The following is a 27,785-nucleotide window of genomic DNA, read 5'->3' as shown; positions in this document are numbered from 1 at the left end:
TCCTGAATTCGCAGTCAGACATTTCAGGCTGAAGTTTCTAGCTTCTCTGTAACATTCACAGTAGCTCTCTGGATAGAAGCTGATGGGTGGAATGGATCATCAAGACACAGAAGCCCAGAGTAAAAAATACATATATATGAGGCTGGGTGCGGTGACTCACACCTGGAATCCCAGAACTTTGGGAGGCCGAGGCGGGCAGATTACAAGGTCAGGAGTTCGAGACTAGTCTGGCCAATATGGTGAAACCCCATCTCTACTAAAAATACAAAAATTAGCGAGGTGTGGTGGCACATGCCTGTAGTTTCAGCTACTTGAGAGGCTGAGACAGAAGACTCACTTGAACCTGGGAGGCGGAGGTTGCAGTGAGCTGAGATCGTGCCACTGCACTCCAGCCTGGGTGACAGAGTGAGACTCCGTCTCAAAAAAAAAATATGAACCAGAGTTTGGGTAGGGTAATGAAGGCTGAGGTAAGTTTCCCAGTAGGGCAAGATTGTTTTGTTTTGTTTTGTTTTGAGACAGAGTCCCACTCTGTTGCCCAGGCTGGAGTGCAGTGGCACGATCTTGGCTCACTGAACCTCCGCCTCCTCAGTTGGAGCAATTGTCCTGCCTCAGCCTCCTGACTAGCTGGGATTACAGATGTGTGCCACCATGCCGGGCCAATTTTTGTATTTTTAATAGAGATGGGGTTTCACCATGTTGGACAGGCTGGTGTTGAACTCCTGACCTCAGGTGTTCCACCCACTTCGGCAACCCAGAGTGCTGGGACTACAGGTGTGAGCCACCCCGCCCAGCCCAGCAGGGCAAGATTCTATGCAGGACAACAAAACTGGAAGTTAAAACGAGATAATATGTTCAAGGTCAGTGTCTAAAGCAGGAAACAGCTGGTAATAAGGCGTAATCTAGAAGTACTGTGTTCTGACAAAGATGTAACCAACTGAGGCCCTGTGGGAGCCCTGATCTACCCAGCCATACTGTCCAAAGAGAAAATACTTCCAAAGCCAAGGTTTGTTAAGTGGCTCACACCTGTAATCTCAGCACTTTGGGAGGCTGAGGCTGGAGCCCAGGAATCTGAGACATAGTAACATCTTGACTCTTCAAAAAACATTTTTAATGAGCTGGATATGGTGGCGCACGTCTGTAGTTCATGCTGCTTGAGACACTTGGACAGGAGGATTGCTTGAGCCAGGAGGTTGAAGCCGCAGTGAGCCGCGTTCACACCACGGTACTGCACGCTGGGGAGCAGAGTGAGATCCTGTCAGAAGAGAGAATGGATTTGGGGTTTAGGTCTTCTCCAGGAGAACCTGTCCTCTCAAAGTTTCTTACGTTATTGTCTAACTCTATCAAGGCCCTAAACTATCCCCCGATAGTAGGGTCCCGCTTCTTAGGGTCTTTGAAGAAGACTTTGAATATATGTATTTTTGGGTTCTTGGTTCTCCTCCATCAGGATCTCATCTATGATTCTGTATCTTTCTGGAACAGGAACCTGAGTCCTAGGCCTTAAGAGATAGTAGATTTTTTCAAACACAATACTTACTGTTTCATTGTATTCCCAATGTGTAATTCATTAATGGCTATTTTCAGGATTTGGGAACTGTAGTGAAAATAAATAACTATTAATGGAATCTGGCAACCAAGTGTGTTTACCAGAAAATAAGAAATAACTTCTCTGGGCAGGGCACGGTCGTTCACACCTCTGATCCCAGCACTTTGGGGAGGCTGACACAGGAGGGTCCCTAGAGGTCAGGAATTTGACAGCAGCCTGGCCAACATGGTGAAACCCCGTCTCTACTAAAAATATAAAAATTAGCCAGGTGTCGTGATGGGCACCTGTAATCCCAGCTGCTCTGGGAGGCTGAGGCAGGAGAATCACTTGAACCCAAGAGGCAGAAGTTACAGTGAGCTGAGATCCCACCACTGCGCTCCAGCCTGGGTGACAGAGCAAGATTCTATCTCAAAAAAAGTAATAATAATAAATAGCATCTGTGGGATAATTACAGTTAGGTTAAAATTTTTTCAGATCTAGTTACTGGTTTCAATTCCAAAATATTAAGAGACTGTGATCAAAATTAAGAGTTTGCCTTGGTTTTTAGTTGAATTTTGAAAGTCCTCTTAAATGTCCAGTTCCTAGGAATTTGGAAAAAGCCTTGGTTGAGAAGGATTATCTCTTGGTTGAGATCTGAAATATTTAATGAGCTATCAACCTGTATTATTCCCATTTCCTCAGGCTGCTTTTTTGGTTTTTGGTTTTTTGGGGGCCTTTTTTGGGACGGGGTCTCACTCGGTCACCCAGGCTGGAGTGCAGTGGCACAATCACAGCTCACTGCAGCCTCAACCTCTCAACCTCCTGGGGTCAGACAATCCTCTCACCTCAGCTCCTCTACTGAGTAGCTGGGACTACAGGCATGTGCACCATACCCAGCTAATTTATATATATATATATATGTATGTGTATATATATATATACACACATAGTTTGTTTGTTTGTTTTGTAGAGATTGGGTTTCTCCATGTTGCCCAGGCTGGTCTCAAACTCCTGGGCTCAAGCAATCCGCCCGCCTCAGCCTCCTAAAGTGCTGGGATTACAGGCGTGAGGCACCGTGTTGAGCCTTCAGGCTGCTTTTGAAATCCCATTCGTGTTAGCGTATGAGGTTGCTCACGGTGATTTCACATTCCTCTAACTTCTGAGCCCCAGAAGTGTCAGGTGAAGGCAGCCAGTACCTGGAGGATGATGCGTGTGACTTACATGGTCGTCCCAAAGGACAGTAAAATGATGACAGCATTCTCTCTAAAGACGCACTGTCAGAAGGCATTGGTCCCGTGCTATTTAGATAGGACGGAGGGAAATGATGTGTACACAGGGTTCTCCCACAGACATGAGAAGATGTAGGAAGCTAGTTTGGCTAATTAGATCCTGTTCTGACGTCTGAAAAGACCAGTGGAATTAACATATACATTCATGGCCTGTTTTTACAATCTCTTAAATAGGTAGCATTTATTTAAGTAGTATAATAAAAGAGTAATTATCTTTTAGTCCTGAGAAGAGTTTGCTTGTGACTCAACATTAAGAAATGCCTTACTTAACTCACTTCATTAACTATTCAAAGGAGGAAACTGATATGCTCATCTAAATAGATTTTTTTTTTTTTTGAGACGGAGTTTCGCTCTTGTTACCCAGGCTGGAGTGCAGTGGCGCGATCTCGGCTCACCGCAACCTCCGCCTCCTGGGTTCAGGCAATTCTTCTGCCTCAGCCTCCTGAGTAGCTGGGATTACAGGCCCCCGCCACCATGCCCAGCTGATTTTTGTATTTTTAGTAGAGACGGGGTTTCACCATGTTGACCAGGATGGTCTCGATCTCTTGACCTCGTGATCCACCCGCCTCGGCCTCCGAAAGTGCTGGGATTACAGGCGTGAGCCACCATGCCCAGCCCTAAATAGATTTTTAAAAATCTAACAGAATTCAACATTTTAAAAACTTTATTAAGGAAACTTTCAACCACACAAATATGAAGAGAGGACAGTATAACCAACCCTGTGTTAGTCAACTTCAATAATTACTAACATTTGCTGCTTTTTAATATTCATATTTTATTAACACTTGGTTCCCCTCAGGCTCTTGCCTTTCTCCACAGAGCAGCATATACAGTATGGATGATCACGCCCAACACTACACACTTTAACATTTAGCGAGGGAGTGAAAGCCATTCCCACTAATTTAGAATTTTTTTGCATAGAAAGGTGAGAGATTGTTAGTAAACTTTTCCAGGAATAGCATGTATTTCTATACACTTGGTTATCAAATCTCTAAATTATTTAAAATGTCAAAATTATAGTTCAGTAAACATGAATACAGTCTTAATAATATTCTCTTCTAATTTAGTCCGATAAAAGACTTTCATGTTCGGCCTGGCGTGGTGGCTCACGCCTGTAATCCCAGCACTTTGGGAGGCCAAGGCGGGCGGATCACCGGAGATCAGGAGTTCGAGACCAGCCTGACTAACATGGAGAAATCTCGTCTCTACTAAAAATACAAAATTAGCAGGGTGTGGTGGCGAGCACCTATAATCCCAGCTACTCAGGAGGCCAAGGCAGGAGAATCACTTGAAACCGGGAGGCAGAGGTTGTGGTGAGCCGAGATCGCACCACTGCACTCCAGCCTGGGCAAGAAGAGCGAAACTCTGTCTCAAAAAAAGAAGAAAAAAAGATTTTTATGTTCAAAAAAAGATAATGTTTTAATATATCTAATCTTTTTAGCAATCTTCAAAAAGGTCTAAGTCCATCAATAAGTGAATGGATAAACAAATAGTTACATATTGTGACATATCAATATGGCCGGGCGTGGTGGCTCATACAAAACAGTTATGCTATGTGAAGGACACCAGACCAAAAAAAAAAAAAAAAATAGACGTTGTGTGGTTCCTGTTACATAAAATTCAAGAAAATGCAAATTAATGGATATAGAGAGAAAGCAGGTCAGTGAGCACCCTTAGCACCCAGAGCAGGGGCAACAGAAGAGAGATTCTCAAGCGGCAGGATTTTGAGAAAACTTTCGAGGGTGATAATGTGTTCATCATCTTGGTTGTGGTGATGGCGTCCCAGGTACACGTCAAAACTTATCAAATTATACACTTTAAACATGTGCAGTTTATTGGATGCCTGTTAGACCCCAATAAAGATGTTTTTAAAAATCTATACGATTCCAGAGCTTTCCAGTCTCAAAATTTTAAAAAAGTATAAGAACAGACTGGGCGTGGTGGCTCATACTTGTAATCCCAGCACTTTGGGAGGTCAAGGCAGGCAGGTCAGGAGTTTGAGCTCAGCCTGACCCCCATATCTACTAAAAATATAAAAATTAGCCAGGCATGGTGGCAGGCACCTGTAATGCTAGCCACTTGGGAGGCTGAGGCAGGAGAATTGCTTGAACCCGGGAGGTGGAGGTTGCGGTGAGCCGAGATCGCACCGTTGCACTCCAGCCTGGGTGACAAGAGCGAGATGCTGTCTCAAAAAAAAAATTGTGTAAGAACAGACTTTGATAGAATTTCCCTTTCGCTTCTAATGGCTATATTTGGCTCTAAGCAATCTTTTGAGGTTCTCTAGAGTTAGCTCACTCAGTCATTAGAGTTCTTCCAGATATTTACAAAGAGATAGATGCGTATGAACAAATAAAATATGCTTATGACATAGGGCTAGAGGGTTAAAATTTGTAAATTTTTTTTAATGTTAATAAGTTAGCACAGCTTATTTTAAACCATGCAAATAGTGAAAGAAAGCCTGCTTCACTGGAAATGCTATCTTCCAGAAACCTCCAACGCACAGCAAAACACTAACAGCCGTCTCATTAAAGACCGTCTTGAAGAAGACAAAGATGCCTAGTACTATTGCTACTTTTCAATATTTACTCAACTTCCTGGCCAATGAAATAAGACCAGGGTAAGAGCAGATACCTTAAAAAGGTACAGGCAGCAAAGAGACTAGTGTGATTATTTATAGACCGTATGATCATCTAATTAGAGAATCAACAGAAAAATTACTGGTACTATAAGAGAATTCAGTGTAGTATTCTTAGCCTTCCTATATGCCAAAATATCTATTTAAAAAACACAGTTGGGTGCCAGGGGAAGATGTCATTTATGACAGCAGCAAAAATTGTTCTACAAAATATTCAGGAGTAAACCTATCCAAAATCTGCAAGACCTGTTTGAAGAGACCCTTACCTCACACGTAAGAGAGGATTTCAGTGAATAGATATTTCATGGACTGACTGGGAAGACCCAGCGTGGCCAAGATGTTGAAACAGAACTTCACTGAGACCTTGGGACAGCACCATGTCACAGCCCTTCCTACTTTTGGAAATTAATTAGGATATGGTTTTCTTTTATTCTGGAGACAGAGTCTCGCTGTCGCCCAGGCTGAAGTGCACAGGCACAATCTCTGCTCACTGTAACCTCCGCCTCCTGGGTTCAGGTGATTCTCTTGCCTCAGCCTTTTGAGTAGCTGGGATTACAGGTGGGCACCACCACACCCAGCTAAATTTTTTTTGTATTTTTGGTAGAGACAGGGTTTCACCATGTTGGCCGGGCTGGTCTCAAACTCCTGACCTCAAGTGATCCGCCCACCTCGGCCTCCCAAGGGATATGTTTTTTTAATGAGGCAAGTTGCATCAAAATCTCATAGGAAATAATAGTTACTGCGAGCATCTTTTGTTCAAAACATCTTGGTTTGGAGATTGTGCTGGCTTCTCCTATAGCCTCAGTGTCCTGAATTGAGTGAATGAAGTGGAACCATGGATAGGCTGTCTCCTCCACAGGTGAGGTCAAGAGGTGATGCCTGGAGTCGCTTGAGCCCAGAGTTTCTGCCTTCGAAGCCATCTCCCTGTGGTGTCCATAATGCATGACTGTGGCTGACCACGTCTCTGCCTCCACCTTCTAGCTAAGTGAGCCACACCAGCTCAGCAACCCCAGCAGAGCTCTGTGGGCAGTCTCTGGATGCTGGGAACATTATTTTCACAGTGGATGAAAGAGCAGTAAAGCCCTTTGATGGGTCTTTCTTGTGGTCCTGAAACTTACATGCAAGACTAACTAAGGCTGGGGATGGTGGCTCATGCCTATAACCCCAGCACTTTGGGAGGCTGTGGTGGGTGAATCACAAGGTCAGGAATTTGAGACCAGCCTGGCCAACATGGTGAAACCCTATCTCTACTAAAAATACAAAAATTAGCTGGTTGTGGTGGCAGGTGCCTGTAATCCCAGCTACTCGGGAGGCTGAGGCAGGAGGATCATTTGAACCTGGGAGACAGAGGTTGCAGTGAGTCAAGATCACACCACTGCACTCCAGCCTGGGAGACAGGACGAGACTCTGTCTCAAAAAAAAAAAAAAAAGAATAATTAGAACAAAGTCCAGTAGTATAGAGGATTAAAAAATAATAGGAACAGACAAATCTAATGTTGAACTAGAATAATAGATCCAGAAATTAATTCCAAAGTTGTATTTATGGTTCTTTAATGTGTCCTTGATATTAGCTTGCAATTAGCTCCATCAAGTGATAGTATCTAATGTAAAATGGGCTTAGCAGTTCTTTGCTTCTCATGCTGCTTTTATGTCTCTCTTCTTCCACATTCTTGGCATCCCCAACAACAGGGCAGAGGTTGAAAGACACAGATGTTTTGTGTCCTATGGCTTGGCTTCCATTGAGGTAGGCGAGGGTGACCGTCCCTGGGATGGATGACAAGACAGGTCTGGGCAGGCCACAGTCTGGCTCTCCCGCCTGGCTTCCTGGGGATAATTGAGCAATTACTCTGTGCCAGGTGGGGTTCTGAGTGCTTCCACTGCCCAATTTGGGTCACTTCTGCAAGGTGACACAGCTAGGTGACTCCAGCCACTCTGGCCTCCAGGACTGCCCTCCTCGTCTGACCTCTCCTCAGCCTGCATTAGCTGGGCTGCCCTTCCCATGTTGACCTCCTATAACTGCGTGTTGGCCTCACCGGCAGCGTCATGAAGCTGCCACCATCCCTGTTCCCCTTTGGTTCAGGTCGCAGGGACGCCTGGAGCTGGGAACGGCCTTGCTAGCACTGACCGGAGTCTTCAGTGCATGTGTGTCTGTCTCCCTAACTGAACTGTGAGCACCTAAGGCAGGGCTTTCTATCTGCTAGTTTATCCCTGGAATGCATCTTTATGCTTGGCAGAGGATGGGCATTATATGTTGGATACACTAATTGATCCTGATTCTAACCACTAAATTTTACCAGAATTAGCAAAAATGACCTGAGTATAGCCGCACTGCATCTTTTCAATGATCCAAACGGCTGACCTCTGGGCTGACGCCTTCATAACGCTGCAACCCCCTCCCGCTTTGTTCCTCTCCCTGTTGCAGCCCATGGGATCAGAGCGGATGGAGATGCGGAAGCGGCAGGTGCCCGCCGCCCCGGATGCCCCAGGCGCCGCCCCAGGCCAGCCGGGAGTGGGAAGCCGCGGGTCCAACGCATGCTGCTTCTGCTGGTGCTGCTGTTGTAGCTGCTCGTGGTAAGGTTTGGGGCTTTTTAATTAACGTGCTCGTGACTGGGAAGTGGCACCCCTGAATAGTGGCAGCCTATGGTTAATCCGGTAAGTGTTTATTAAGCAACTACTATATGCCTGATACGGAGGGACACCCCAGAAATAACAAGTCTGTCTAGCTCTCAGGGGGCTTACGCTCAGATCCCTCAAATCAGGCCAATGTGTGTTGAACAACTGGAGAACAAGCTGAGACGGTTCATGATTGATGAGCAACATTTGGGATCATCAGAAATGGTTAGAAAGGAGTGAACTCGGGCACTCCTGGGGCAATGAAGGCTTCGGATCTAAGATGGGTCTTAAAGGCTGGGGCCATGAAGTAGAGGGAGCCTGGATTGTTGCTTCCATTTCATAGATTTTGTTTTGTAATAAATAGAAATGACAAAAGATGTGCGTTCGAGACAAATATTAAAATACATCCTAACTTACCAGGTAGAGGAAGACGCACAGTCATTGTTTTAAAAGGAAAGAAACGAAGATCAAACATCCGTGACCCTCTGAGTAGTCTGGAGGAAAGGAGATAATTTACACCTGAAAATCATGCGAACCTTGGGTTACAGCTTTTAAGTCTTAGATCTGAAAAGTGCTTAGTGCCAGCCAAATTTGTGCACCACTTCTGCAATCAAATCATCCTAAATTTATGGAGGGTTGACAGTAAGTCAGATCAAGACCTCACTGGTGGGAAAGAAAAACTGCTATTGGACTGATCACGAACCGTGACATGGAACTAACAGAGCTGATCGCTGGGGAGGAGATTGAAGGTTGAAAGTGAAATGCCCGAAGTTCGGTGGCACCTGCCCAACTCAGCTGTTAGGTATTAATTTCCAAGAAGTTCCAATCTGGAGGAAGGGACGCAGCCATCGAACATCCACCAATGAGATCCCGATAGCAATGGTCTCTTCGTTCCCACAGCCAGAGGAAACGTGGCATGGGGCTGACAAGAGCTAGGCAGTGTCAAGGTGAGACTTCAGCCCCCAGTGGGAATCTGTGCAGCTCTGCAGGAACCCAGACGAGAGGCCCCGGTGGTGGGCAGAGGAAACGCGTGGGTGTCCGCGGCTGCCCTAGAGGAGGAAGACACCAGTGGTGGCCAGACTGCGTTTAGGGGCCTTCATTCTCACTCTGCAAGTAGGTCTCAGTGTGGAAATGGGACGATCCCCCGAGAGATGTGCAGGACGTTGGGGTGCAGGTGAGACTCCAGCCGCCGTTCACTCCTGCCCCTCCCTTCTTTCTCTGCTGCCTCCCCCAGGGCGTGGTAGGCTGCCCACATGCTGACCGGAACAAACATACTGTCCTAACGGTGTAAGGCTAGCGGGCTGGGCAGGTCCCAGAGCAGGCTCCTCCTACGGGTACCAAATAGAGCAAATAAAATAAGAATCTATACGGGCCGGGCGCGGGGGCTCACGCCTGTAATCCCAGCACTTTGGGAGGCCGAGGCGGGTGGATCACGAGGTCATGAGATCGAGACCATCCTGGTCAGCATGGTGAAACCCCGTCTCCACTAAAAATACAAAGAATTAGCTGGGCATGGTGGCACGTGCCTGTAATCCCAGCTATTCAGGATGCTGAACCAGGAGAATTGCCTGAACCCAGGAGGCGGAGGTTGCGGTGAGCCGAGATCGCACCATTGCACTCCAGCCTGGGTAACAAGAGCGAAACTCTGTCTCAAAAAAAAAAAATAATAATAATAATAATCTATACGTAGACGCTGTCATAACCGTCATAGCCAACACTTCCGTAGCACTTGGGTGTGTGTGTAGGAGACACAATAGAGCGATGCCTTCAAAGCGCTGGAGAAAAGTAACTGAAAACTTGGTCAAACTATAATTCAAGAATGTGGGTAAAAAAAGACATTTTTCAGGCATACAAAAACCAACCGAGTTTATTGCCTGCAAACCTAAAAGAACCTAAGGAAGGGCCTACTTCCATGGGAAAAAAGTGAACCCAGAGGAAAGATCCAGGAAACGAATGGTAGATACGAAGGGGTCAGATATCGATATAAAATGTGGCATTTACTTTCGTGTTAAAAGTGTGAAACCACAGCTGCGAACAATCTCCTGGCAACAATGGACATATCAAGTAATTCAGACTTTCTTAGAAAAAAATTATTTTAAGAAAATTTTATTTCAAGAGTACTGTCATTCATAATTAGTCCAAAAATACACCATGTAGTTTTAACATCAGTGGAAGACAATACATCTAGAAAACCTACCAACATGTGACAAAAGTGGCATCAGCAAAGGGGAAAATAAACTATTCAGTAAATAGGAGGATACTCGGGATTTGACTACCAACTCAGCCTCATCACCGAGTCCCACAGCCCAGAAACCCTAAAAACCCAGGCAGACCAGGAAGATTGTTCGTCCTTCTCGGTGTCCAATATATGAAAATATATTTCTATTCTACATTGCACCATATACAAAAATCAATTCCCGCCTTTAAAAAAGGTAAACTCCAAATGGCTGAAAGGCGAAGAAGAGAACACAAGATAATGTTTGTATTTTGTGTTGTGTTGGGAAGAATTATTTTTAAAAAGAAAAAGCAAATTCTATAAAAGGAAATGATTCATAAATTTGGCTACATTAAAACATTAAGATGTGTTTAACAATAGAAAGAAAAACATGTTCACATAAAGACTCATACATGAATGTTTATAGCAGCATGATTCATAATAGTGAAATAGCGGGAGAAAAAAAATACCTGTCAACTAATGAATGAATACATAAAATAGGGTACTCCATACAGTGGAATATTATTTGGTCATAAAAAGAATGAAGTGGCTGGGTACGGTAGCTCACACTTGTAATCCCAGCACTTTGGGAGGCTGAGGCAGGTGGATCACCTAAAGTCAGGAGTTCGAGACCAGCCTGGCCAACATGGTGAAACCCTGTCTGTACTAAAAAGAAAAACACAAAAAATCAGCCAGGCGCAGTGGTGTGTGCCTGTAATCCCAGCTACTCAAGAGACTGAGACAGGAGAATCACTTGAACCCAGGAAGCAGAGGCTGTAATGAGCTGAGATCACACCATTGCACTCCAGCCTGGGCACCAAGAGTGAAACTCTGTCTCACAGCAAAAAAAAAAAAAAGCAAAAGTTGACCCCACCAAAATATGATGCTAAGTGAAAGAAGCTAGACACAAAGAGCACACATTTTATTATTACACTTACATAAAATGTCCAGAATAGGTGAATCCATAGAGACAGAAAGTAGATGAGCCGTTGCCTAGGAATAAAGAAGATGGAGTTACTGCTAATGGTTACGGTTCCTTTTTGGGATGATGAAATGCTCTAAATCATGGCAATAGTTATATTATTCTGTAGCTATACTAAAAGCCACAGAATTATACAATTCAATTTGGCAACTTGTATAGTGTGCAAATTATATCTTCTTTTTTCTTTTCTTTTTTGAGATGGAGTCTCACTCCGTAGCCCAGGCGGGAGTGCAGTGGCGCGATCTTGGCTCACTGCAACCTCCGCCCCTTGGGTTCAAGCGATTCTCATGTGTCAGCCACCCAAGTAGTTGAGATGATGGGCTCATACCACCACACCCAGCTTATTTTTTGTATTTGGAGTAGAGGCAGGGTTTCACCATGTTGTCCAGGCTGGTCTCGAACTCCTGACCTCAGGTGATCTGCCTGCCTAATCCTCCCAAAGTGCTATTACAGGCATGAGGTGCCGTGCCCAGCCAAATTATATCTTAATAAAGCTATTTTAAAAATATATTTAACAGAAGGTACCAAAAATAAAATGAAAAGAGAAAACATACTCAGAGAAGATAGTTACAGTGCAATTAACAAATAATTCATATCCAGAATAAAGAACATTAAAATACATTAGTAAAAAATAACAACCAAAAGAGTAAGCAAATGATATGGAACAGGAAATAATCTGCTGTACTCCTACTAACAAGGATCAGATAAATGACAGTTAAATATACACCCATTTAAAACCTATACCCTGGCAGATCACCTGAGCCTCGGAGCTCGAGACCAGCCTGGGCAACACGGTGAAACCCAGTCTTTACAAAAAGCACAAAAATTAGCCAGGCATGGTGGTGCACACCTGTGGTCCCAGCTACTCTGGAGGCTGAGGTGGGAGGATTGCTCAAGCCCCAGGAAGTTGAGGCTGCAGTGAACTATGATTGCATCACTGCACTCCAGCATGTGGGACAGAGTGAGACCCTGTCTCAAAAACAAAAAGAAAAAAAGGAAAGAAAAACACCCCTGCAGAAGGAGACATATGAGAGAATTCACTACAACATTCATCTGAGTGAGAAAAATTGAAAATGGTTCTAAAGGACATAAACAGGAGAATGAATGAATATATTGTGATATAATTACACAATGCACTACTATACAGCATTTAAATTCACACACTAGAAGAGCTAAATAAACAAATAAATAGGTTAGGCATAGTGGCTCATGCCTGTAATCCCAGCACTTTGGGAGGCTAAGGCAGAAAGATTGCTTGAGCCCAGGAGTTTGAGACAGCCAGGGCAACATAGCAAGACCCTGCCTCCACTAAAAAAAAATATATATATGTATTTAGCTAGGCATGGTGGCATGTGCCTGTAGTCCCAGCTCCTCTAGAAGCTGAGGCGGAAGGATCACTTGAACCCAGGAGTTCAAGGCAGGAGTGGGCTGTGATCATGTCACTGCACTCCAGCCTGGGCAATAAAGTGAGACCTTGTCTCAGAAATAAATAAATTAATATGCTCGAGGAAAAAAAAAATACAAATTTTAAAGCAATACATATTAGATAATTACAGTTATACTATGTTTAAAAATATGATCATGAGGCCGGGCACGGTGGCTCAAGCCTGTAATCCCAGCACTTTGGGAGGCTGAGGCAGGTGGATCACGGGGTCAAGAGATCGAGACCATCCTGGTCAACATGGTGAAGCCCAGTCTCTACTAAAAATACAAAAAATTAGCTGGGCATGGTGGCGCGTGCCTGTAATCCCAGCTACTCGGGAGACTGAGGCAGGAGAATTGCCTGAACCCAGGAGGCGGAGGTTGCGGTGAGCCGAGATGGCGCCATTGAACTCCAGCCTGGGTAACAAGAGTGAAACTCCGTCTCAAAAAAAAAAAAAAAAAAAAAAAATATATATATATATATATATGATCATGAATATAATGTAGTAGCATAACTGTACACTGAAAGATGTAAAGAGAAAGAGGTGCAAAGCAGACTTCAGCTGTTGGAATACTGAATGTCTTGCTTTCTTTTGCCACACTTTGGAGATCTATCCGTATTAATATACATAGTCAAGTCAATTTGCAAGAGAGATACATGGGAATATGTTTTCTAAGTACTTGTGAATCTTTCTCGACATTCTGCTGTAAAGCCCTCTGGTAACATCTGCTGTTATAAGGGAAGGCATGCTGCTGCTTCTTGTTCTCTTGAATATAAACTTGTTTTTCCTTTCTAGAAAGTTTTCTCTTTGTCCTTCAGAATTTTTCCAAACTATATCTGGCCACAGGTCTTCTTCTTTTTTTTTTTTTTTTTTAATTTTGAGACAGAGTCTTGTTCTGTCACCAGGCTGGAGTGCAGTGGCGCAATCTCGGCTCACCGCAACCTCCGCCTCCTGGGTTCAAGCAATTCTCCTGCCTCAGCCTCCCGAGTAGCTGGGACCACAGGTGCACGCCACCATGCCAGGCTAATTCTTTTGTATTTTTAGTAGAGACGGGGTTTCACCATGTTGACCAGGATGGTCTCGATCTCTTGACCTCGTGATCCGTCCACGTCGGCCTCCCGAAGTGCTGGGATTACAGGTGTGAGCCACCGCGCCCGGCGCCATGGGTCTTCTTTTGCCGAATAGTCCTAAAACACTGTGAGCAGCTATCCGGGCTGCCACAGACGTTCTCTAGTTCTGCTGTAACAGCAGCAGTGGGGCGCGGTAAGGAAAACACAAAAAGCATATTCTTCTCTTTTTCAAAAACACATTGTCTCTTTAAAAAAACATTCTTACTTGGAATGAAGCAAAGATATGTCAAAGCTTAAATTATTTTGCAGTATTTAGTTTGCAGCTTCCGGTTCTCTGAGGAATCTCCTGTCAAACTCATCTTTTTTCCCCCACTTTGCTTTTGCATACCCACTGTGCAGTCCTGTGTTCTGCTTACAAAAGAAGCCGCGGAAGTCACGCAGAGACAGTACCACCAGATGCCTCAAGTTTTTTTTCTGTTGGATTTTTTTTTTTAAAGAAGCCATTATTTACTGAAACTTGTTAGCCCTGGCATCATGAAAGAAGTCAAAAGGGTTCCTGCATTTCTAATGATTTTGTCTTTAAAGAAAAATAAACCCCCCCCATTCCCCCCACACTGAAAACTTATAAAAACAGATGTGCTGAAAACAGGCTGGAAAAGTTTTATGAAATAAAGAATGTTAAGAAAAGATATAATAAAAGGAATAGAAAATACAGCAGCAACAAGATAAAGAAAACTCAAATTGTCAGTGGTAAAAATCCATTTTTAAGTTGATGCGATGCTGAAAGCATTCCTGCTAAAATCAAGAATAAGGCAAAATGTCCACAATCTTGACTAGTATTTAACAGTATATTTTAGGTGTTAGTAAAACAAGGAAGACAACTGGAGGCCTAAGAATTGGAAATAAAGAGGTAAAATTCCTCCCTATTTGCAGATGAATCCCCAAGAGGAATCTAGCTATAACCAATACGAACACAAAAGAATTCAGAAATAAAGACACAGAATTAACATTAAAATAATAGTCTTTAGGCCTGAGATCTAAAATAAAGAGCCCCCTTCTATTTCAATAATAAAATATAAATAAATCAATTTAGAAATAGTCAAAAGATCTGAATACGCATCCTCCAAAGAAGATGTACAAATATCGAGTAAATACATGAAAGGAGTCATTAGCAAAATGCGAATCAAACCCACAGTGAAACACCACTTCACACCCACTTGCAAAGCTAGAATAAAAAAGACAAGAGCAAGGACATGGAGAAATTGGATCCCTAGGATATCACCGTGTGAAATGGCGCAATTGCTTTGTAGAACAGTTTAGGAGTTCCTCAAAATGTCCAAACTCAAGTTACCATGTGACTCAGCAGTTCTACTCCGAGGTTTCTACTTAAGAGAAAAACAAAGACATAGTTGCACGTATTTGCACAGCAAAGTGCACAGCAGCATGATTCGTGCAGCCAAAATGTGGAAACAAGCCAAATGTCTATTCGCTGATGAACTTACGAAATGCGATGTGTCTATCCAAACAATAAGACATTATTCAACTGGAAAAAGAAATGAAGTACCGGTACATGCCAAGGCACGGGTTGAGTGTGAAAACATTATGCCAAGTGAAAGGACACAGCCCCTGAGGATCTCGCTCCAGAACGGGCAAATCTGTAGAGACGGGAAGCGGATTCCACCTTGCCTAGGGCTGCTGGAGTGGGGAGATGCAGGCGATAAGCAGTGACTGCTAACGGGTGGTATTTCTTTTGCGGGTGATGACGGCGTTCTGGAATTAGATGGTAGGGATGGTTGTACAACTTTGTGAGTGTACTAAAAACCACTGAATTGTACACTTTCAACAGATAAACTTTATGGCATATAAATGACAGCTCAGTAACCGATTTAAAAAGTGGCCGGGTGTTGGCCGGGCGCGGTGGCTCAAGCCTGTAATCCCAGCACTTTGGGAGGCCGAGGCGGGTGGATCACGAGGTCAAGAGATCGAGACCATCCTGGTCAACATGGTGAAACCCCGTCTCTACTAAAGATACAAAAAATTAGCTGGGCATGGTGGCGCGTGCCTGTAATCCCAGCTACTCAGGAGGCTGAGGCAGGAGAATTGCCTGAACCCAGGAGGCGGAGGTTGCAGTGAGCTGAGATTGTGCCACAGCACTGCAGCCTGGGTGATAGAGCAAGACTCCGTCTCAAAATAATAATAACAGTAATAGCATTTATATTACAAACAATAACCACTTCGAAGATGAGATATAAGTATAAATTCCATTAACAATAACAACAAAAATACTTGGAATAAGTTTACAGACAAATGTACAGAGTGTGTATAAGAAAACAAACTCTTTCGAGAAATACAATAGTAGATTGATTGTGTGCTTTCCTAGTTTTCTCTACTATTTTCGTATATGTGCCTATAAATATGAAGCCTCCATTTTGACTGGAAACAAGCCTAGAGGATGTATACTTTTTTTAAGATGCAGAAAATGAAACCCCAAAACATTTCTGACAATCTTACTTTTTCACTATTTTCATTTCTAAAATTTTGGTACTAAATAGAGATGAGGGTCTTGCTATGATGCCCAGGCTGGACTTGAATCCCTGGCCTCAAGTGATCCTCCTGCTTTGGCCTCACAAAGTGCTGGGATTACAGGCATGAGCCATCATGCCCAGCCCCTCCCCCCCCTTTTTTTTTTTACTATTTTCTAATGAATCTGTTTTTATGAAAAAAATTATTATTCTAAGTACAATTGAGCACAATAATCCCTAACTCTTAACTCAATAGTAGAAACCACAATGTTACTGTATTGTCATACTTTTGGTTTGCTAGGGAAAACTAACTAGGGCCATGTTTATTTTCCAAGGAGAGGAAGAAATTCTATTAATACTTGGGGATCTGAAGTTCTCTTTAAAATATTTTCTTGGCAGAGACTGAGCTGTCATGTAAATGTGTGTGTTTTTTGTATTTTTGTGTTTTTTTTTTTGCAGTCTCACTGTTAGAAACCAGGAAGATCAGAGGCCCACAATAGCTTCCCACGAACTCAGAGCAGACCTTCCAACCTGGGAAGAAAGGTGAAATAGCACGTTTTTTACCTCACTAAACTAACAGAAACATCAACCTCTTTCTTTTCTTTGCCTTGTATGTGTCTATGGAACATGCACCTTCTCTAACTGCAATTTAGTGATAGCCAATCACTATGTGGCCTCACACTCCTCCCCTGCAGAATTCCATTTAATTCACTGCATGACAGGGAGAGAAATAATTTCCATTATTAGTCTAATCCCTTTGCTAATTGCAAATACAAATAAATGCTTCCTAACAAAATATATTATGTTATTTTTTAATAATGTACTTGTATAAACAAAAGACTGACTGGGCATGGTGGCTCACGACTGTAATCCCAGCACTTTGGAAGGTCGAGGTGGGTGGATCACCTGAGGTCAGGAGTTCGAGACCAGCCGGGCCAACATGGTGAAACCCCGTCTCTATTAAAATACAAAAATTAGCTGGGCATGGTGGTGCACACCTGTAATCCCAGCTGTTTGGGAGGCTGAGGCAGAGATAATTGCTTGAACGTGGAGGCAGAGTTTACAGTGAGCCAAGGTTGCACCACTGTACTCCAGCCTGGGAGACAGAGCAAGACTCTGTCTCAAAAATAATTAATTAGTCAATTTTAAAAATAAAAGGGAAAGAGAGAAAGAAAAAATTATAGATGCTTGCCAAAAACTAGATGACATATAAGTAATGAAACTAATCTAACCTCTAAGAGATTAAACACTGTTAACACATTCCTTTTTTTTGAGAATGAGTCTAGCTCTGTTGCCAAGGCTGGAGTGCAGTGATACAATCTTGGCTCATTGCAACCTCCACCTTCCAGGTTCAAGTGATTCTCCTGCCTCAGCCTCCTGAGTAGCTGGGATTACAGGCTCGCGCCATCATACCCAGCTACTTTTTGTATTTTTCAGAGATGGGGTTTCACCATGTTGAACAGGCTGACCACAGGTGATCTGCGCATGTTGGTCTCCCAAGTGCTGTAACAAAGTACCAAAATCTGGGTAGCTTAAAATGACAGAAACTTGTTCCCTCACAGTTCTTGAGGCTGGAAGTCCAGAATCAAGGTGTCAGCAGGCCATGCTTTCTCTATACTCTTACGGCCCTAGGGGAGGATCTTTCCTGGTTCTTCCAGCTTTGGGTGGTTGCCAGCAGGGCATGTCATTCCTTGGCTTATAGATACCTCACTCAAGTCACATAGCTGTCTCATCCCTGTGCTTCTCCATATCATCTTCACCCTGTGCATGTCTGTGTCTGTGTCCAGATTTCCTCTTACAGGATACCAGTCATTTAGATTAGATCTCATCCTAATGACCTCATCTAACTTCACCAAATCTGCGAAGACCTTATTTCTAAATAAGGTCATATTCTGAGGTACAGCAGGTTACAACTACAACATATCATTCTCAGGGGTACAACTTAACCAATAATACCTTTCTACAGAATAGACACTGGATCCAGATGGTTTCAGGCTAGGGCCACAAAGCATTCCGGGAATAGATCATTCCAAGATCAGGCAACTCTAGCATAACTAATGCAATATCTGAGAGGCCAGTGTGATGGTAATACTGAAACCCAATAGGATAGCTCAAGAATGGAAAGGTAGAGGTGAATCCTACTAGGGACTGGCCACACACGACAACTTGGGGAATCTTAGAAACTTAATGTTGAGTGGAAAAAGCAAGTTGCAGAAGACAACATAGAGTCAACCATTTTGATTTTTAAAAAAACTGCTGGGTACGGTGGCTCACGCCCATAATCCCAGCAGTTTGGGAGGCCAAGGCGGGCGAATCACCTGAGGTCAAGAGTTCCAGACCAGCCTGGGCAATGGTGAAATCCTGTCTCTACTAAAAATATAAAAAATTAGCCAGTGTGGTGGTGGGCATCAGTAATCCCAGGTACTTGGGAGGCTGAGGCAGAAGAATCTATTGAACCCAGGAGGCAGAGGTTGTAGTGAGCTGAGATCGTGCCATTGCACTCAAGCCTGGGTGACAGAGAGAGACTGTCTCAAATAAATAAATAAAAATCAATCAAACCTAAAGACTATATTTTTCAGTGTTACATACATACATTTAAAACTAAGGAAATAAGAGAAAAGATTAAGGATCGTTGTTAAGCTATGTTTGCTCACCTCAAAACAATTACGACAGAAGAAAGAATTAACTCCAAGGGGTGAGCCCACAATCAAGTATAGCAGTTCGCTAGGAGACAGAGCTGGGAGAGAGCAGCAAGCAGAAGTAGCACCGAAATCAATGCAGCATTGTCAGTGCTGCTCTGGTTCGTGCGGAAAATGGCACATTCACTAGTGTTCATTTACACTGGAGACTCGGAGAGGTGGATGGGAGGGCGGGAGGCAGGTAAGGGATGAGAAATGACCTAGTGAGTACAGTGTGATGACCGCACTAAAAGCCCAGGCTTCACCATTGTGCAATAGACCCATGTTACAAAAGTGCACTTGGAGCCCCTAAATATATTTTTTAAACGTCTGTAATTTCAAAAAAAAAAAAAAAGGGAGCTGGGCACAGTGGCTCACACCTGTAATCCCAGCAATCTGGGAGGCCAAGGTGAGTAGACTGCTTAAACCCAAGAGTTCGAGACCAGCCTGGGCAACATAGTGAGACCTGACTGTACCGAGAACAGGAAAAGTTAGCTGGGTGTGGTGGCACGCGCCTGTAGCCCTAGCTACTTGGGAGGCTAAGGCAAGAGAATCACATGAGCCTGGGAAGTCGAGGCTGCAGTGAGCGGTGATCACACCTCTGCCCTCCAGCCTTGGCAGCACAGTGAGACTCTGTCTCAGAAACAAAGTGTTTTGTTGTCACCTTTCATAACTTGCATTGATACTACATATATTCTTTCTCAAATATTACATCATTTTACAAAGTACTAAACAGATACTTGCCCTGTTGTTCCAGGGGTTTCATGTTGTCAAGTCTGACTTAGCTCTGTTGGAGGACAGAACTCATCGTAGGTGATTAGGAAGTTCGGGGTCATATGGTTGCAGGATTTTCCTTTACATTTACAGTTTTTAAAATATTGCAAGGCGTGCCCAGTTGTAAACAAGCATGTTCTCAGCCATTATTCTAGCAACTTGGCTTGCAAGCCTTTCAGTATGCAATGCAGCAAACAATTTGAAAGTATCATATTCATGCGTTTTTCTCAAAGGCTTAAGGAAATGAGAACAGCTCTTTCCCTTCCTAAAAGGGCCTAAACACATCTACTTTTCATTCTTGGAGGATGAAAAGATACATTTCTAATGATGAAATTCCAAGTAACTACCAATAACAGTTCCCTTTTACCCGCTCTGTTTCGGTCTCCACGAAGCCCTGCTCCTACTCTGGAAGAAGTCAACGCCTGGGCTCAGTCATTTGACAAATTAATGGTCACTCCAGCAGGAAGGAATGCATTCCGTGAGTTCCTGCGAACAGAATTCAGTGAGGAAAACATGCTCTTCTGGATGGCCTGTGAGGAACTGAAGAAGGAAGCTAATAAAAACATTATTGAGGAGAAAGCAAGGATAATCTATGAAGACTACATTTCTATACTTTCCCCTAAGGAGGTATGTGACTACAGAATGCCTTCTCCCAGGGCTGCTGGTAAAATATTCAGTTGGTGCAAAAGTAACTGCCATAGGCAGGGCGCGGTGGCTCAGGCCTGTAATCCCAGCACTTTGGGAGGCCGAGGCGGGTGGATCACCTGAGGTCAGGAGTTTGAGACCAGCCTGATGTACATGATGAAATCCCATCTCTACTAAAGATACAAAAATTGGCCAGGCATGGTGGTGGGTGCCTGTAACCCAGCTACTGGGGAGGCTGAGGCAGGAGAATCACTTGAACCCGGGAGGCAGAGGTTGCAGTGGGCTGAGACCAGAAAGCCCTACTGCACTCCAGCCTGGGAGACAAGAGCGAAACTCCGTCTCAAAAAACAAAAGTAATCACGGTTACTTTTAATGGTAAAAACTGATTACTTTTGCACCAACCCAATCACTCCTTCCCGGTTTGGTCACGTTTAGCTTGACCCAGAACAGCAACTGCAAAACGTAGAAAACAGCTGCACCTGCAGTCAGGGTATACAGATCCCTTTGACTGTGGACCTGCAGAGGGGTACCAAGTGTCCTCTGAAATCTGTGAAAATTTTTGTGCATTTTTATGGGAAAAGTATCCCCTGGAGTCTGCATTTTACTGTGAACACTACAAATATTATACCCTAAGACATTCCTTTAAATAAAATTATCCTGTTATTCTGAGAAAAAAATCTTATGTTTAGGTATCTTGATGTTACAAAGCACAGCGTCACAGATGAGATACTGACATTGCCAAGGTTTTCCCCAGGCTGGCCTTTTCACATTCAAGAAATTATCAAATGAATGAGACTGGGCAAGTTTCCACCTGTCAGAGTTTCAGTTTCTTCAAATCTAAAATTTAGGAGTCAGCTCTGGGTGCAGTGGCTCACTTTTGTAATCCCAGCACTTTGGGAGGCCAAGGCAGGTGGATCAGCTGAGGTCAGGAGTTCAGTACCAGCCTGGCCAACATGGTGAAAACCCATGTCTACCAAAAATACAAAAAATTAGCCGGGTGTGATGGCACATGCCTGTAATCCCAGCTACTTGGGAGACTGAGGCACCTGGGAGGCGGAGGTTGCAGTGAGCAGAGATCGCATCATTGCACTCCAGCCTGGGCAATGAGAGTGAAGATCCATCTCAAAAAAAAAAACAACATAATAAAATAAAATTAAGAAGGTCAGATTGTTCTCACAATTTTGTGCCTTGTAGCTCTAATTATAAGTCTGTAGGTTCTTTCCCACTATGTGCCAACAGGAAGGCCAGGGTAAAGAAGCAGGGCCTCTCCTGCCATGGAGCTTCCAGAGATGGGGGTGGGCAGACCAGGACCCCTGGCCACATGCTCAGCACTTACCGGGACTTAGGGGTGAGCCGTCCACAAAGGGGTGGGCGAGAATGAGAAGGGTACTCGGGAAGGCTACAGATAGACCAAGGATGGTGAAAAGGGGATTTCCAGAAACACAGCAGGATGGGGACATCCCAGGAGACAGGACCAGGCAAGCCCAGGGGACAAGCGTGAAGTTGTGTGATCACTGCAAATATACACAGATTGTTGTGGCGGACGGGGACGGGGAGGTGCTTACCAAACTGTCAGGGCTGGTGTAGGCAGCAGGGGGAGACTTAGAAAAGGGACAGTCGGAGAACATGGAGAGATTTGGGCATCATGCCGAAGTGTTTGGATTTTTAGCTTTGGAAGCCCTTGGATTTTAGCCTGTTGATATCACCAAATTTGGATGTGATATCAACACCAAACTAGCTAGGCCAGCGGAAGACACTGGAGGGGAAGGGTTGACGAGGCAAACGGCATCTCAAAATGACTCCCATATCCCTGGCTTAGGCAGACAAGGTGGTGGGGTTGGTGGCTCACTCAATTCTGCTTTGTTACATTTTGCTTTCTTAAGTTCATGTTGTTAAATTAGTGATATGCAGTTGACATGTTTGAATACTGAATCCAGAGAGTTATTTTTATTTTGGTTTGGTAAGAGCAAGATAATTTTTGTCCTTTAATTTGTAGCTTCTACATATTTCTATTTTGTCATGATTTCTTTTTCAAGGCAAGGTTTTTCCTCAGTCTTTTAAAGCATTATACAACCAAAAAATTATAATTCCAGCCTATAATCCCAGCACTTAGGGAGGCCAAGGCAGGCGAATCATGAGGTCAGGAGTTCGAGACCAGTCTGGCCAACATGGTGAAATCCTGTCTCTACTAAAAATACAAAAAATTAGCCAGGCGTGTTGGTGGGCGCCTGTAGTCTCAGCTACTCAGGAGGCTGAGCCAGGAGAATTGCTTGAATCCAGGAGGTGGAGGTTGCAGTGAGCCAAGATCATGCCACTGCACTCCAGCCTGGGTAACAGAGCAAGACAACATCTAGAAAAAAAAAAAATCTAGGAAATTTATGAAGCAAAAACAATATAAAAAGATGACCCTTTCTCCCCAAATATAAGCATTTATTGTTTGAAATGCAAAGCTTGAAAAAGCTTAAGAGCATAGATTTAGCCATATGCACAGGCCATAGTGTAGGTTGGATGAGCTTGCATTTAAACCCCAGTTCTCATTTTTTAGCTGCCTAACTGCAGGTGTCTTTTTTAACCCCTCTGCAGCTTTTTCCTCCTGTGTATGAAGGGAACATCATCACACCTGTAGATTTGGGCAGGGTAGAGGGAAAGTTATTTTAGACAGAGGGAACAAGGACAAGGTATTTCTAGCTCCTTCCTTCTTTAAATCGCAAGTGGTTCAGAACAGCTCTTGGGAAGAATGAGGCAGAACAGATTGTGAAAGGCCTCAGAAGCTTAGACTTAGATCTGATCGGCTTTGGACTTGATCCTGAGAGCACTAGCAAGCCAGAGCAGAGTATGAAGCTGGCGTGTCAGGACAGGGTTTGCATTTTAGAAAGAGGCTCCTGGACTGAGCCCAGGAATGGAATGTGGCAAAGCACTAGACCAGCGCCAGGAGAACGCTTAATAGGCTGCTGCACAAATCCAGCGGGAAATGGCCAGAGACCTCTTCAAGGCTCGTGGCAGACAGAAGGGGAAGGTGGATCGATTCAGGGGTTAGAGAGGTAGGGAGGGCTGGGCCGGGTGGCCCATGCCTGTAATCCTGGCACTTTGGGAGAGGCCAAGATGGGAGGATGGCTTAAGCTCAGGAGTTCAAAAGCAGCCTGGGCAACATAGTGAGACCCCATCTCTAAAAAAAAAAAAAAAAAAAATTAGCTGGGTGTGGTGACACACACTTGTAGCCCCAGCTGCTCAGGAGGCTGAGGCAGGAAGATCACTTGAGCCCATCAATTTGAGGCTGCAGTGAGCTATAATGGGACCACTGCACTTCAGCCTGGGCAACAGAGCAAGATCCCCTCAAAATAAATATAAAAAAGTAGATTCAGTAGGACTGTGTGACTGAACATAGAACCAGGCGGAAGATGAAGGATAAGCAGGGCTGTGAACTGAGTGGGGATAGCTAGCTCCATTTCTTCATGAGCTCACTAGATCGGGAGATAATGGGAGTCCATTTTGACAGTATTGGGTTTGAGGTGCCACCTATGGGTAAGAAAGAGGCTTTCCAGGAGGAAGGTGGATATATGCACCTGGAAAGATAGATCACATAAGCCAGTATTTAATGATTTAAGTAATTACATTTTCAGTCTTTGTTTTTTTTGGGTTTTTTTTTTTTTTTTTTTGAGACAGAGTATCACTCTGTCACTAGGCTGGAGTGCCGTGGCACGATCTCGGCTCACTGCAACCTCTGCCTTTTTGGGTCCAAATGATTCTCCTGTCTCAGCCTCCCGCATAGCTGGGATTACAGGCACGCACCACTGTGCCCAGCTAATTTTTGTATTTTTAGTAGAGACGGGGTTTCATCATATTGGCCAGGATGGTCTCAATCTCTTGACCTCGTGATCTGCCTGCCTTGGCCTCCCAAAGTGCTGGGATTACAGGTGTAAGCCACCTGTATATAAGCTGAAAAAGCTCGGCCTATTTTCAGTTTTTTTATGAAAGCACTGCGTGGCATTGGAACTATCATGGCCAGCCTGTGCAGGGATGGCCCAGCTGAGGTTCTTTCCGCAGAAGAGACCTGTGAGTTCATGTTTGCACCTTTGGCCTAGACTCATTTGTCTAGTGTCCTACAGGAACAGTTTGAGCCCAGTCGTTTGCTCTGGTTTATGGGACGGTCTTGTCTAGGAAGAGCCAAACATCAGAGCGATAATAGGCGACATCTCCTATGGGGTTAGTGAAATCCAAGCACTTTGTCATTAGATCACCAAAAACATTGACACTATCATCATCATCTTCATCATCATCCCCACCTCAGGGGAGGAGTTCACTAGGACACAGAGTTTACCTTGCCCAAGGCCCTGTAACTATGCAGTCACAGGGCTGGAATTTAAACTCTGGGATCATCTGCCCTCAGGCCCTGTGACTGGAACCTCCCAGGATTTTGAGTCAGTGTCCACTTCACGTGCCCAACCCTCCGGGCAGGCCAGCACTCATCCTGAGACCTGCCACTGTGGACCAGCAGGGGAAGTCTGGGCCTTCAGGCGTCAGCCCCCATGTTACAAGGAAATGAGCAAGGGGCAGTCTGTGCTGCCTGTTTTCTACAAAGCAGCAGTGTGAGCCCCACCAGCATCAGTGAGAACTTGTGGGAAATAAGCAATCAGGGAGACCTCTATACCGCCTAAATCTGGGGTGGGACCCAGCTACTATCTCACAAGCCCTCGAACCTACTGATGCCACTGGCCTTTGAGAACCACGTTGATGATGCTTTTGGTTTCTCTTTCGGGGGTTTGGATTTTTGGGACGATCTCCTTTGGTTTGGGATATTTAAAAAACAACAAGGCCGGGTGCAGCAGCTCACGCCTGTAATCCTAGCACTTAGGGAGGCCGAGGTGGGCAGATCACCTGAGGTCAGGAGTTCAAGACAAGCCTAGCCAACATGGCGAAACCCTGTCTCTACTAAAAATACAAAAACTAGCCAAGCATGGTGGCGGTCCCTGTAATCCCAGCTACTCAGGAGGCTGAGGTAGGAGAATTCCTTGAACCCAGAAGGTGGAGGTTGCAGTGAGCCAAGATAGCACCACTGTACTCCAGCCTGGGCGAGGGTGAGGCTGTCTCAAGAAAACAAGAACACAAGCTCTGGGAGTTTGGGATGGAGCTACAACCGAAGTCTCTAATACACATCCTACTCCTTTCTGTCGGCAGGTGAGCTTAGACTCCCGGGTGAGAGAAGTCATCAACAGAAACATGGTGGAGCCGTCCCAACACATATTCGACGATGCTCAACTTCAGATTTACACCCTGATGCACAGAGACTCGTATCCTCGATTCATGAACTCTACCGTCTATAAGGACTTGCTTCAGTCCTTATCGGAGAAATCCATTGAAGCATAGGATTTTTCAAATATATTTATTATTAATAAAATAATAAAAGAACTCATGGGCTACATCTAGCACAGTGAATTTAGAGGCTGTAGCATCTTCTGCTGGAGTAATACTCAGGCTATTTTAATAACAGATGATTCCCTCAACAGACTGCTATATATTCACAATGTAAATTGCAGCCACCTTTACTGATACTTTTGGGAAAAGAGAAAGGGACAGGGCTGTTGTAGAAAGCGTATTTGCATTTGCAGTAACTCTAGCATGTGGTCAGTGGTGAAGGCTACACAGAAGGCTCCCTGCTGCCCAGGGCAGGTGCATCCACCAGAGCAAAGGGAGCCACTTCTGTTTTGCATGACTTTGGTAACTGGTTACTGTTCCCCCAAGAGAAGACATTCAGGTGTTTCTCAATCACCTCTTCCGTCCATTAAGCTTGGTTTGAACACTTCACTTATCAGTGCCATTACAGGGCCCAAATTCACAGTTCATAAAGATGTGACCACTACATGTAAAAATGGCATTCCGCGTGATCTTAGAGTATGTCTGTATGGAGATACATATGTGTGCGTGTGTGGGTCTCTGTGGTTAATGTAGAGCACTGATCTGAGGTGGGTCAGTCTCAAGTGTCTGGTAACAGAAGCAGTGCTTAGAAAATTCTTTTGTAGAAAAGAATTACTATTATTTTATTATCAGAATTTGCCAACCTAAAGAATGAATTTTTAAAATCACAATTTGGTCATCTTCACAAAACTGTCAAATAAGCATATTTCCATTTTTATTGAAAGAAATATGGGCATTTTCATTCTTTAAAGAAATAAAGCACAATAATTTTATCTCAATCTTTATTTTTCCATATGTACTATTTGGGAAACATAAGATTAAGAAAGTAGGGATACGTGCAGCATATCTTTTAGCTCCCAGACTAGGATTCTGTGCTTAGATCCCACTATTTTTATCAGAGGCAAAAAGAACTTCATAGCTTACAGGTAAAAATACTGGTTGGTAGACCTAGCCCATCCTGAAGAAACCCATCTCTACAATGAATGGGAAACATTCAAAATCTGGGACACTCTGACTAGTGGGAGAGATGCTATGTTGCAGGAGGTGGTGCTGCACTCCCGCCCTCACAGGGGATGGCTCTCCTCTGGGTCCAACCCTGCCTGGCCCCTCTATAGCCTGCCTGTATCTTCATGACTCAATTCAAGCCCCAAAGCCAAGCCCCTCTCCTTCATTCTCATAAAACCATTTTACCTCCTACTCTACTATGCAAATTGTGTCCCTAAGCCTCCTCAACTTCCCATACAACCTATAAACATGTATAGATCAGTGTCTCTTCTCATCTCCCTCAGTCCAGTCCCAGAGAACAATGTGTTTTTTCCACGTTTTTGAGGTGTCAATCCCTTACCTGTGCTTCAATTCCAAGTCTTCCAATCTCATTTCTTACTAAAGAAAACAGATATAATTGTGAATGAGACATAAGCCCTGCCCTCTAGTAGTTTACATTCAGTAAAAGCCGACTGATATGTTTGTGGGAACTCTGAGACAGTAAGAAATACAGCAGGGGGAGAACAGCGCTGCGGGAGTCTTGAAGGGTTATGGAAAGATTCTGGTGGAGATGGCACCAAAGTCAAAATCTAGAGAACGAGAAGAAAGTATATGTGTTGGGGCAGGGAGGGCATCGGACTAGATGGTATTCATAACTGAGCGGCCCCAAAGGAGTCCAGTTGTGGACATGCTGAGAACAAGGGAAGGCACACCGACGTCATCGTCAGTTGAATGGAGGGACCTGGGTGGTTGAGTCTAGGCTGGCATACTGAGTTTGGGGTTTTTCAGCACATAGGCAAATAAGACTGCCTGGAGAATTATGCGTGAAAAGATAGCCGAGGGTAAATCACTGCAAGGATAGACAGAACTGAGACCAAAGGAGGTTTAGGATTCACCTTGTCAATAAAGGTAAGAAGACTTAGAGTCGGGAATGTGGAAACACAGCAGCAGATGCATGGGAGTGTCTCCAGGAGTGGCGGTGAACAGTGGTAAATCAAAGACTTACTTAGAGCTTTGTTC

General features: G+C 44.2%; 1 protein-coding gene and 1 long non-coding RNA gene across 10 annotated transcripts in view; one reads left to right on the top strand and one right to left on the bottom strand.

Moving 5' to 3' along the window:
- RGS20 (regulator of G protein signaling 20) overlaps positions 1-26,560 on the top strand; it is a 99,127-nt gene extending 72,567 nt beyond the window's left edge. For 6 of the 9 annotated variants that reach the window (XM_008982625.5, XM_078352449.1, XM_035277637.3 and 3 more), the window contains 4 exons: positions 7,869-8,017; positions 16,732-16,815; positions 20,117-20,351; positions 25,545-26,560. In XM_008982625.5, coding sequence (XP_008980873.3) covers positions 7,869-8,017; positions 16,732-16,815; positions 20,117-20,351; positions 25,545-25,733 — 657 coding nt within the window. In that variant the 3' untranslated portion in view covers positions 25,734-26,560. Of the gene's footprint in view, positions 1-7,868; positions 8,018-8,478; positions 9,234-16,731; positions 16,816-20,116; positions 20,352-25,544 lie in introns of those variants that run through there. The other 3 variants (XM_035277642.3, XM_035277636.3, XM_035277641.3) reach the window with 2 other exon arrangements.
- Positions 1,087-8,553, bottom strand: LOC144579674 (uncharacterized). Its single transcript, XR_013527822.1, has 2 exons — positions 8,477-8,553; positions 1,087-1,252 (listed from the first exon to the last, which is right to left on the bottom strand). It is a non-coding gene; the product is annotated as an uncharacterized LOC144579674 (long non-coding RNA).
- Positions 26,561-27,785: the final 1,225 nt, after the last annotated feature.

Source organism: Callithrix jacchus, chromosome 16 (assembly GCF_049354715.1).
Source record: "Callithrix jacchus isolate 240 chromosome 16, calJac240_pri, whole genome shotgun sequence".
NCBI classification, from domain to species: domain Eukaryota; kingdom Metazoa; phylum Chordata; class Mammalia; order Primates; family Cebidae; genus Callithrix; species Callithrix jacchus.
Note: the sequence above shows the minus strand (reverse complement) of the source record. Positions and strands in the feature narration are given on the sequence as shown.